Raw genomic sequence first — 12,087 nt, 5'->3', positions numbered from 1 at the left:
GTTTTGAAGGATTTATTGCAAGAAATCTAATGGTGTAATCAAAATTTAATTTGGATGTTTGTTTTTGCGGTTATGATTTTTTTAATTTGTAAACATGGTCACTGCACGCAAATCTAGGTGACTTCTAGGTTGGTTATGTGCATGTGTCATTGATGCGGCCCATGTGTCAACAAAAGAGATTGGAGTCATGGCTTCACCATATATGGTAGACGGGTCCTCTTTGTAACTTTTAGTTGTAGAGAAGTTATGGCACATAGAAAATTTACTTTAATAAAAAAATTAAGATTTTTCTAGCTGTGAAACCATGTGTTTGTTTGTGTTTTGAAAAATTAAACCCTTTTGGTGCTGGTAGCCCAGTGAGAAAACGGTGACCAAGAGGGGTTGCGGCAAAGCAAACCGCTTCTCCGATCAAAATCTGTGCGGCAAGTCCAGCACGCCCCGGCCGAGAAGGCGAGAAGAGCAGCAAAGCAAACCCTATTTAAAACCGCCGCGGCCTCTTCGTCCCCCAAGGTTCCCCACCCAGATCCGGCCACGCCGCCCGCTCCCCTTCTCCGCCGCAGCGATGGTGTACGTGGATTCCTGGGACGAGTTCGTGGAGCGGTCCGTGCAGCTCTTCCGCGCGGACCCCAACGCCGTACGTCGCCGTCGCCCGATCCCCTCTCCTCTTCCCCGAGTTCCTTCCTGCTTCGTTCCGTGTGTCCGATCCTACCTAATCTGTTTGTGCGCGTGCTTCTGCAGACCCGCTACGTGATGAAGTACCGGCACTGCGAGGGGAAGCTCGTGCTCAAGGTCACCGACGACCGCGAGGTACTACCTTGTCCAAGCTGTATTTACTCAGACTCAGGTTAGATTTGCGTGTATGTTCGTTGGTTCGGAACACGGATGACGGATATATGTTGTGGCCTAGGAGCAGATCGATGGTACACTTGTTATTTATAGCTTAGAATTGGGGTGATCGAGGGGTAGATAGATCGCGCACCTTGACAAGTGCTCCTATCATTGGATCTATGTTGTGTGTTCCGTGAGAGGTCGACAGATGTCTTAGTTTATAAATGTGATGGCTGGATATATAGCAGCGTGTGCCCTGAAATTCAGCATTCTGAAAATGTATTGGCAATCAGTGGCACCTGGGTAATCATATGAAAGAGAGAATAGGCTCTATCTGATCTGATTCTAGTATGCCAAATCTGAGAATTATACATAATTAGTGAACATTAGTATTTCTGTGTTGCTGTTGGACTTAGATCATAAGTTCTCTTTGGAATCAGGATCAGTCTGAACCTTAGGTATTCATATATTTTGCTACTGAAATATTATATGTAAAAAAAATCTTATGACTCTTTTATGTATCAAGTAATGTTTGTAACAATATGCATTATCATTGCACAACTGATTGCTCCCAACAGTTTGAGGTATTTAGTAAGCAAATTGTGCTGAAGGTTAAATAATATATATTGGAGCCATGTAGGTATAGGTTTCATAGCTGAAATTCATCCCTGCACACTGCCTTTCTATGATAGATCTCCAGCTATATATAATTGAACTATGATAGTTACATAGGGATGTTCACTTTCACATTTATGATACTTAGTTTGTATCATAAATGTTATTATGTTATCGTATAAATTTGGTAAAACTTGAGATGCTTTGACTTTCCAAGATTTTGGAATGACTTATAATTTGGGATGGAGGGACTAGCATTTTGTTGGAATCATTTTTCAACGAATAGATGTACTTGTAACCATTCATAGGCGGCAATTGGTTAGCATTTTACAGATACTGTGTCTTCTCTGCTTCACTTGTTATATTATATAAATGGCAAATGGTGCAGAATTTTCACTAGTTTTGTAAATTAAGTACTATGAATTTCACTCCAGACCCTTTTTCCTCCTATAACTATGCCCTCTGTTCTTGTGTTTTTGCTTACAATGTATATGAATATCACATTCTTAGTATTACTTATAGTGAAATGGTTATTAAGTTTTTTTTTACAATGTTAGAGCTTGACTATAGTAATAATAGTTTCAACAAAGTATTATTCTGCCGGTTGGGAGTTACTACCTCTGTTCTGGATGCAATTCTAGTTCTCTCCTTAGTCAAACTATCAAAATTTTGACCAGATTTATGGAATATATTATCAAAATTTATGACATCAAATAGGTAACTGTGAAATATGTTCCATGGCGAATCTAAGTAATGATACTTTTTTGTATAGACTTGGACAAACTTAGAATGGTTTGACTTAGTAATATGCTAGAATCACATTCTTTTCAAGACTGAGAGAGTACGTTAGAACTAAATTGAGGAGACCAAGCCACACCATTGGTTTGCAAATTTTCTTATCAGTTTTTTCTTGCTTGTTCTTTTATTCATCATGGAACCTCATAATTTGCGCTTCTTGATAAGCATGCTCTCAAGTAAAAGCATTTGAGAAATTTTTTATTGCCTAATTCATCCAAATATCAGCATGTTACCATGTTGCGTGGGATTATCAATGTTTTCTTATGCTTAACTAAAGAATTTTGCTACTCGATGGGTGCTTCTCTCTACACATCATGATCCATAGCCCAGTGCAATGTCATCACTCGACATCTTGCAATAGCCATCATTCGACATGATTAATTGATGATTGCCTTTTAAATGATTTCCATTGAGCCTATACCTTGTTTACTTTATGCATGCTAATATTGTTTGTTAGATATCTGTTACACATAACTAGGATTCTGGATTTTTTTTTTTTTGGATTGCTCATTATGTTCTATATTTTGCTACTATGCTTCAGACAACATCAGCTCACTGTTCTGAATAGCAACCATGATGAGCGGGTTGCTTACAGAGTTTACAGTGTCAGATGTAAAGATTTAGCAATTTTGCAGGCCGCGAAATAATATATAGTCTTTATACTGGAGTGGAAAATGTTCTTTTATGTGGCCACTCATAGTGGAAGACTGGAAGTAGTAAGGGGACAGGTGCTTGATGGGCAATGGCTCAGGTGTTAGTTGGTTATACTAGGGCTGAAAATAGATTATTACATGTCAATAACTAGATATAATTTAGAATAGAAACCGTTTTGCTATAAATTGGAATGGTTGTCACACAACTAGAACCTTGCTAGCATTACATTTTGTGGAATGAGATAGAATACAGACTTCTTGCATGATGTTGCCCCTTTCGTTATGATGCAAGTGTAGTTTATTGTGCTTGGAAGTTCCCTTTTACTGTTTTAGTCAAATAGCACTTTGTTTTGTAAGCCGCTTTTAATGCAGCATAGTAGTGCTGCAAGGTGGAGTGGTTGCTTGCTATCTGGTTTCAGCTGTGTAGAGTTTTGCTCAATAGAGACGCCATGTCTAACATTTGTCTCTTTATAAACAAATGAATTTGGATATCTGTTCTTGAAAATAAAATCTGAAAGATTGTTAAGCATCATGCTATCTGTTCTTTGGTGTGTGGGGTCATATCATTTAGCAGCAAATGCAAGGAATTTCCATCTGATGTATTTGATAGCATTGCACTACCTAAACTGGCAACATTGTCACTCATTAAGACATGTGGGTTCATTTTGTACTTAGAAATGTTCTCTGCCGTCTGATGTATGCATGTATACCATAGATATGTACTGAAAATTTCTTTTTGTAAATAAATTTCTGGAACTCTTCTTTTCAGAAATACTATCCTGTGCTTCCTGTTATATCTTCCCTTCACATGCTCCAATTAAATTTTGCAGCTAAAACACACATTTCGTGTTTGTTTACTCGAATGTGACTTTTAACTGACTGACAGGGCTGTTGTCTATTGAGATAATCTTACTTGTGCAATCCTTCAGTTAATGTTGTCATCATTGCTTCATTTCGCTTCTTTCTTACGCTGTTTTGTTTTGCAGCACTAGTAAAAATGCATTTCTTAATGTTTCACTAGAAAAGCTGGAATGCCAAAACCCATGTTTTTGTTGCTTTTTTATTAATTTGTTACATGGGCAAACATCTTATATAGTCTTGCTGATAAAAGTATGTAAAACATCAGTACTACTTGTTTGGACACATTGATTGCTAGCTAGTATAATATAATATTCTGGTGTAATGCTCATGCTATGAAGTTTGATTGAAATAGCACCCCTTCTTTTCTGACTGAAGTTACTGGCTGCAGTGCTTGAAGTTCAAGACTGATCAAGCTCAGGACGCAAAGAAGATGGAGAAGCTCAACAACATCTTTTTTGCTCTCATGACTCGTGGTCCTGATGGTATCATGCTTTGTTTTCTCCAGGATTTTACAATCACTGAAGATAAAGCACTGAGTTTTATTGTTTCACTAATTTGGGTTCCTATTCTTTGCATCGTGCAGCTGACATCAGTGAAGTTTCAGGGAAGGAACAGGCCGAGCAACAGCAATCGAAGAAAGGTCGGGGAAGGAGGCAATGATGCCAGTCTGATCCTTATTTCTTTCAGAAAATTCACAACTGGAATGGTGGATTGACATTTCATTGACTCTTGTTGCCCCCTCTGCTATGGTACTCTGAAGGAAGTTTTTCCAGTACAGAACTGAGAACAAACTGAATGCACACTATCATGAATTCATGATTGAGAAACGCCTCAGCCCTCAACCTTTACCTCTTTTTTCTGCATGTGCAGCGTTTTCATACATGTTTTCCGGTAGAGGAATGTAGCTAGATACTCTGTTTGATCTTATCTTTGTGTGCTGTTTGTTGGGCCATATGTTGTACGGCATTTTGCAGGCGATACTGATACAGGAGTACTAGGTGCGAATTGGCGATGGTGATGCATTATCAGTGGGGCTTTCAGCTGATATGGCAGTTTGCATGACTTGGGATGCTGTGCATGTGCATCTCTAATAAAGCCGGTAAAAACTGTTCTGTTGCTGCTCATCAGATGCGCTCGAGCATGTTGGTCCCTGTTGTGGTGTTGCCTGTTGCTTGTCTGTTCCCTTTCTGAACTTGATCCGCCACAGCAACGTTATCTTTTTAATGCTGTTTTGTTTGTAGCGCGCGCCGTGCAAGCTCGTGGTAAGCTTTGTGGTAGGTTGTAGTATTGGACACTGTCATGTACGTAATCGTATTCTGGGGTGCATGGTTCTTCTGCTTCTGGGTTGAATGGTTCTTCTGCTTGACGTGCTATAGTTGGATCTTGACGGGATGATGGGATCTTGAAAGAGAGGATCCATTGTTAGTTTTACTCTAATACTCTCTGTTTCAAATTAAATAAACCTTTATCATAAGTCAAAAGAATTTTAAATTGATCAAAATTTATAGAATTTATGGAAGAGAACTAATATTTATGACACCAAACTAGTGTCATTAGATACAATATATTTTCCAAATTTATTTGTTTGATATCAGAGTTATTATATTTCCTATAAAGTTATCTGTAAAATAGTTTGACTTAAAATAATTTTTAAAAATAATTTACTTTGATTAAATTAGTATCACTATATATATTATAAAAAATATTTTTTATAATATACTTGTTCGATGTTATAGATATAAAATTAATTAAATTGAAGATAATTTGACTTATGATGATTTGAAGAATTTAATCTAATTTAAGATGGAGGAGTACTAAAAGCAACACTGTAATTTTTGTAAAGTTGAATATTTGATTAAGGATGTGTCTGGTTTAATTTCTAGAAAATACTAATGTTATGCACCAACCAAATGGTGGAATCTAAATGTTGCTATTATGTAGTATAACTTTCACATCACATTGGGCACTACTTTTGTCTTTTAGCTTCTTGATTTTCTAAATGGGTGATAACAGAGATATTTTGCAACTGTTTTCAAGAGAAATAGAGAGAGGAGATATGTTTTATAGTTGTTTCAACTAAATAGTTTCCAACATTTTCATAACACATATCTCACGTCATTTTGTTCATAACTCACCGTTTAAGGTTGTGTCTGGTTGAACCGTGAGCTTTGGAAAAACCATTGTAGGCTATGAGCTGCGTGCTGCGATAAGCTACTATGAGTTATGTGCTATGAAAAAAATTGTAAATTGGTTAGGATAAAAATAAAGATAAAATCTATAGGTGTAATTATTTTGGAACAAAATCTGAACTTCTTGTTATGAAACAGAGTGTATATCGGCACATATATGAAACATTAAATATAGATTAAAAATAACTAATTATATAATTTTGTATGTAATTTGCGAGACGAATCTTTTAAGCCTAGTTAGTCAATAATTAGATAATAATTACTAAATACAAACGAAAAATCTACAGCTTCCAAAAAAATCATTCACCCCAGCAACAAAACAAGGCCCGAGAGAAAGACTATTCCTTGCATTGCTACAGTGTAGAATATTCTCCACAAGCCTTCGCCGTTTTGTGAGAAGAAAGCTTCCAAAACAGGAACTCAAATTGATGCACATGCTACTTACATCTACCATCAAAGAGTAATATGGTTGGTTTAGGGCACTCACAATGCAGACTCTATCATAGAGTCTAAAGTTATTTATTACCTCGAACAATGTGGACTTGAAGTCTAAATAAGACTTGGAGTCTTATTTTTTCTACCTCTTTCTTCAATAAATATGCTGCCACATCAGTAAAATATCATACATAATATGTAATTAAGTATCTTGGACTCTGTGATAGAGTCTTGTATTATGAGTGCCCTTATGGCCACGGATAACAGCCGCAAATTGCATCCAGCACCACTCCTGTAGCAAGTGGAGTGTATACCGCTCACCGAACCGAACGGCTCTGCTACTGCCGAGCTATCGCCATGGTGACCACTGACCACACAGCTTTTACTGCACTGCACGCTCACTCCTACCTCTCTACCTTTGCCATTGGAAACCGTAGCCGGCCATGGCGATAGCTTTAACTACTAGCGGCCAGCCAGCCGGCCACAGACACCGGCGCCGCAGTTCGCAGCATACCGGACCGGCGGCGGGAGGGATGGGCACCGCCGCGCCCGCACGGTCCTCCCCTCCCCACGCCGGCTGCCCCCGTAGCGCCCGTGCACATGCCCGCCCCACGCCCTGCACAGAGGTTGCATGATCCGCATCGCATGCAACATGCATCATCCAGCCCAAGGAGAAGGAGAGCCCACGTCGTCACGTGATGAGCTCGCCGGCGAGCCGGGGCCCTCCTCACCACGGTCCCACTTTCCCAGCTAGCCGCTCTCTCATCCTCTCGACCAGTCACGTCGCCTCGCCTCGCCTCAGACCTAAAGGGGCCGGTCACTCCAGTCCCGCTTTGACCCACGTCCAAAACCCTGCGCCGCGCCTCGGCCCAGGCCGATAGTCCATGCATTCGTTCCACGAGACAACCCCATACACTGGTGTCCTGCCGTCCTGCGTGAGCTGCTCAAGCACAAGCAGGCAGCAGCGTTAACCACAAGCACCCAGTCCATGGAAACCACCGGCCGGCACCGCGGCGCCCTGCCGCCACCTCGTAGCGCGCGCCGCCGCAGCACTCCGACACGGACGTGTAGAGCCCCCCGTTTGGCCAGCAACCCCATGTCGCTTTCCTTGCGCGCCCATTCCCCCTCGCAGCAAGCTCACATGGCCATTTACCGCCACCCCTCGGCCGATACCGGGATGGATGTCTGTGCGTGGCGTCGGGTCGGGGGCTCGGGCCCCTATTAATTCCACCGCACCCCGGGCCGGTCTCCGAACCGCCGCGCACGCACAACACAAGCACCAACCAACCAACCAACCAACTAAACCGCCAACACCGCGCGCAAAGGCACAGCACAGAGGTTTCGTCCCCATGGCGCGCCCGGTGTCGTCGTCGACGGCGAAGGCAATGTCGGTCGTGGTGGTGGCGCTGCTCCTCGCGGCGTCGTCGTCGGCGGTGCTGGCCGTGCACGACTACGGCGACGCCCTCCGCAAGAGCATCCTCTTCTTCGAGGGCCAGCGGTCCGGCCGTCTGCCACCCACCCAGCGCCTCCGGTGGCGCCAGGACTCGGCCATCCACGACGGCGCCGACGCCGGGGTACGGCCGCGCCGTCTCTTCCTTCCTTTCCCGTAGTCTCATTCACGCGCACCATACCATTCTCGCATCAAACTGAGCTCGCCGGCGGCCATGGCGGCGCCACGCAACGCATGCTGTGTGAAACACAGGTGGACCTGACGGGCGGGTACTACGACGCCGGCGACAACGTGAAGTTCGGCTTCCCAATGGCGTTCACGGCGACACTCATCTCCTGGGGCCTAATCGACTTCGGCCGGAGCTTCGGCGCGCACGAGTCCGACGCCCGCGCGGCGCTGCGGTGGGCGACGGACTACCTGCTGAAGGCGACGTCGACGCCGGGGGTGGTGTACGTGCAGGTCGGGGACGCGTCGCGGGACCACGCGTGCTGGGAGCGGCCGGAGGACATGGACACCCCGCGGACCGTGTACAAGGTGGACGCGTCGCACCCGGGCTCCGACGTGGCCGCCGAGACGGCGGCGGCGCTGGCGGCGGCGTCCATCGTGTTCCGCGAAGGCGGCGGCGACCCAGGGTACGCGGCGCGGCTCCTGGAGCGCGCCGTGGAGGTGTTCGCGTTCGCGGACGCGCACCGCGGCGCGTACAGCGGGAGCCTCCGGGACGCGGTGTGCCCCTGCTACTGCGACTACGACGGGTACCAGGACGAGCTGCTGTGGGGCGCCGCGTGGCTGCACAGGGCGTCCCGCCGGAGGGAGTACCGCGAGTACATCAAGAGGAACGAGGTGGCGCTTGGTGCTAGCGTCTCCATCAACGAGTTCGGCTGGGATAACAAGCACGCCGGCATCAACGTCCTCATCTCCAAGGTACTGCACCGTTTTTTTCTTGCACGTTTTCACGGATGCGTTTTCGCGTTTGCTTGCACGATGTGGAGCATAGCATAGCCTAGGATTGCGCATTGCTAGGGGTCCAGTGCAGGAAGGCAAGAATGCCTCCGTCTGGTTTCGGCCCCCATCTCATCTCGTGCTCGGCTGCTGCACCCGTGGTAGCATTCGCCTCTGGCCCTGTCTCCCTGTGCGGCGGGCACATGCTGCTCTGACGCCTCGCCACCGGCTTTCCGGTGGACCAGGCCCGGCGACTGCGGCGCCATTGATGACTCGTCTGGCAATGCCATGCAACTTTTGACGCTGTCTTTCGGTCGCGCGGCGCCATATGGGCGTGCTAGTAATCTTTGATTAGTTAGTTCAAGACAGTGGGTTTAGGGGGGAAACTACACGAAGCACAAGCAAAAGTTGCTTTGGGCATGGGCAACGGGGAGGAAACTTTGCAGTTTTCACACGCGCGCCACACGCCCACACCTGTGGGACCGGAGAGCACGATGATGTGGGGGCGTAGGGTAGTGTAGCAGCACGCATCAGCTGCTAGTGTCCCATGTCATGTCTTCCTTTTTTGAGATATTCGTGTCTACTGTGTACAAACATCTTTTCGCTTGGGACTTAAGTTCCCAAAAATTTTTCAGATTCCGGTCACATCGAATCTTTAGACGCATGCATGGAGTATTAAATGTAGATGAAAATAAATACTAATTACACAGTTTGGTCGGAATTGACGAGACAAATCTTTTAAGCTTAGTTAGTCCATAATTGGACAATATTTGTCAAATACAAACGAAATTGTTACTATTCCTATTTTGTAAAAAATTTTGAAAGTAAACAAGGCCTTGGTTTATTGGTTGGTTCATTGTTTTGTTTGTCTCTACTAGTCTCTAGTACGTGGGATTAGACACTGTCCCCGGTCCAACATGGCTTTATCTGTTCTTGGTTTAGCTGGCTGGACCTAGTGCCTCTGTTCAGCTTGTGAACTCGATTAGATTCGTACTGTCTTCGAATCTCTTGATGGTTATCCACCTAATCATGCGCCTGGTCTTGGGAATCCTGACATGCCATTGTACTACACGTTGGCACATGCTAGGATTCACTAATCTTTACTATACGGGTCAGCAGTCACGGCAACAATTATGGATAGAGTGATTAACGAACGTGCCATGCCACAGCGTTGTCTGTACTGTGGATTAGTATATCTGAATCATGGTGGAACCAAGATTCTATCTGCGCAGATTAATCAACACATTATCGTTACCGCTGCAGCTTTTTTGTCAGGGGTACATTATTAGTGAATCTCAATGCATGTGAGCATGCTCAGTGGCCCAGACTCTTGCTCCTACCTAAAGCTGGGGCTTTGCTGGGGATCTTGCACGTCTTACCAGAGAAGAGAACAGGGCACTTTTGCCGTTGTTGGTTCACGGGCCTCCTGTTCCGTTTGCATTACTACTACGTACTGTACATGTTAATTCCAACACAAAAGAAAGCCATTAATATGAGTATTATACTCACACACATGGACTATTCCTTTTCTCTCCAGGAGGTGCTGATGGGCAAGGACGAGTACTTCCGGTCGTTCCGTGAGAACGCCGACAACTTCATCTGCAGCCTCCTACCGGGCATCTCCGGCCACCCTCAGATCCAGTACTCCCCAGGTAACAGTTTCTTGCACCCCATCACCCATGGTTGGTTTATTCATGCTAACGTGTCCACCAACTCCATGCCTCTGCAACTGCAACACAGGTGGCCTCCTCTTCAAGGTGGGCAACAGCAACATGCAGCACGTGACGTCGCTCTCCTTCCTCCTCCTCGCCTACTCCAACTACCTCAGCCACGCCGACGCCCGCGTCTCCTGCGGCTCCGGCGCCTCCGCCGCGTCGCCGGTGCAGCTCCGGCGCGTGGCCAAGCGGCAGGTGGACTACATCCTGGGCGACAACCCGCTGCGGATGTCGTACATGGTGGGTTACGGGCCGCGGTACCCGCTGCGGATCCACCACCGGGCGAGCTCGCTGCCGTCGGTGTCGGCGCACCCGGCGCGGATCGGGTGCAAGGCCGGCGCCGCCTACTACGGCAGCCCGAGGCCGAACCCGAACCTGCTGGTGGGCGCCGTCGTGGGCGGGCCCAGCAACAGCACCGACGCGTTCCCGGACGCGCGGGCCGTGTTCCAGCAGTCCGAGCCCACCACGTACATCAACGCGCCGCTGCTCGCCCTGCTCGCCTACTTCTCCCAGCACCCCGACCCGGCCCAGCACTGACTGGGCCGGCGTTGTGGGTGGGCTTCTACTGTCTCGGTCCGTATTGGTGGGCCTTTAGCAGGCCTCAGCTATTTTCAGCTATAGTATGCGGCCAGTAGGTGTCTGAATCGTCCCCGTTGCTGCTGCTCGTGGTTGGTATTTTGCTGTAGTATGTATTGGTGAATTTGGTAGGAGATATCGTCGTTGTGCCGATCCATTCCTGTAAAAAATGGCAGGAACGAGGATTGGTCCTAGTGTGTTGTACTCGTACTATGTATGCCCCCAGGTGTGATGACAGACGCCTATTACCTGTCTTCCTTTGGAATGAATAGTAATAAGCTGTTAGTAGTATTGCTAAGATGAAACCGCCTACCCATGAAATGAAGCGAGGTGTAGTGTAGTATTGTGAAATTGCCTTGATTTCAGAGTTTCAGCCCGTATATATCTTTACAGAAGCGCGCATGCATCTCGCTTTCGACTGCTAGACAGTAGTACTCGTACAGTACAGTATTATTATCATGTGCTTGCATGGGTCTCTTTCCGGCTTTGGCGGTGTCCTCCTTGCTGGAATCCAAAGCTTGCTTCGAACAAGCGAGCTTGCGTCTTGGACAACAGAGATCTGCCCCCATCATTTCGCGTGGTGGCAGGCAGGCATGAGCACCATCCAAAAGAGCGACGCAAGGGATTGCCCCGGGCCAAAGTGCAGTGGCCTCCTCTGCTCTCCTTCATCGAACGACGGGAGAAGGCCAAGCCGCGGCTGGCTGGCTGGCTGGCCCCCAACACGTCCACACCGCACCAGCAGCTGCTGCTTCCCTGTGTAGTACACTCACGTTTCTGGCAATCAGAGCACGGAGTAACGGCCGCCGCTAATGGCTCGGCCGACCCGCAAGTGACACAGGCGCCAATCACGCGAGATACGTCCATATACGACTACGGCGCTATTTGGTTTGGTTTGGCCTGTTTTTTTTTTTTTAATTACATATCTCGTCGAGTGATTGAACATATGAAATACTAATATAGGCTATTTATAAAACTAAAAACATAATCAGAGAATAATTTATGAGATGATTTTTTAAACCTAATTAGTA

General features: G+C 46.3%; 2 protein-coding genes across 2 annotated transcripts; both read left to right on the top strand.

Annotated features, from left to right (window-relative positions):
- LOC8065748 (signal recognition particle 9 kDa protein) lies at positions 394-4,879 on the top strand. The gene is made up of 4 exons (XM_002438138.2): positions 394-634; positions 739-807; positions 4,144-4,237; positions 4,339-4,879. The coding sequence occupies exons 1-4, from the start codon at positions 563-565 to the stop codon at positions 4,413-4,415; spliced, it is 312 nt and encodes a 103-aa protein (XP_002438183.1). The 5' UTR covers positions 394-562; the 3' UTR covers positions 4,416-4,879.
- Positions 7,555-11,410, top strand: LOC8061520 (endoglucanase 17). Its single transcript, XM_002438137.2, has 4 exons — positions 7,555-7,953; positions 8,082-8,750; positions 10,306-10,420; positions 10,509-11,410. The coding sequence occupies exons 1-4, from the start codon at positions 7,561-7,563 to the stop codon at positions 11,018-11,020; spliced, it is 1,689 nt and encodes a 562-aa protein (XP_002438182.1). The 5' UTR covers positions 7,555-7,560; the 3' UTR covers positions 11,021-11,410.

This window comes from Sorghum bicolor, chromosome 10, assembly GCF_000003195.3.
Source record: "Sorghum bicolor cultivar BTx623 chromosome 10, Sorghum_bicolor_NCBIv3, whole genome shotgun sequence".
Lineage (NCBI taxonomy): Eukaryota > Viridiplantae > Streptophyta > Magnoliopsida > Poales > Poaceae > Sorghum > Sorghum bicolor.
This window is presented reverse-complemented; position numbering and strand designations above follow the sequence as displayed.

What these genes read in the sequence shown, in the direction of transcription:
- LOC8065748 (XM_002438138.2), top strand. Translation starts at nt 563, where the DNA reads ATGGTGTACGTGGATTCCTGGGACGAGTTCGTGGAGCGGTCCGTGCAG. An exon ending in TCCGCGCGGACCCCAACGCC is followed by an intron (nt 635 to 738) that starts GTACGTCGCCGT and finishes GTGCTTCTGCAG; the next exon opens with ACCCGCTACGTGATGAAGTA. An exon ending in AGGTCACCGACGACCGCGAG is followed by an intron (nt 808 to 4,143) that starts GTACTACCTTGT and finishes TACTGGCTGCAG; the next exon opens with TGCTTGAAGTTCAAGACTGA.
- LOC8061520 (XM_002438137.2), top strand. Translation starts at nt 7,561, where the DNA reads ATGTCTGTGCGTGGCGTCGGGTCGGGGGCTCGGGCCCCTATTAATTCC. An exon ending in ACGACGGCGCCGACGCCGGG is followed by an intron (nt 7,954 to 8,081) that starts GTACGGCCGCGC and finishes TGTGAAACACAG; the next exon opens with GTGGACCTGACGGGCGGGTA. An exon ending in TCAGATCCAGTACTCCCCAG is followed by an intron (nt 10,421 to 10,508) that starts GTAACAGTTTCT and finishes ACTGCAACACAG; the next exon opens with GTGGCCTCCTCTTCAAGGTG.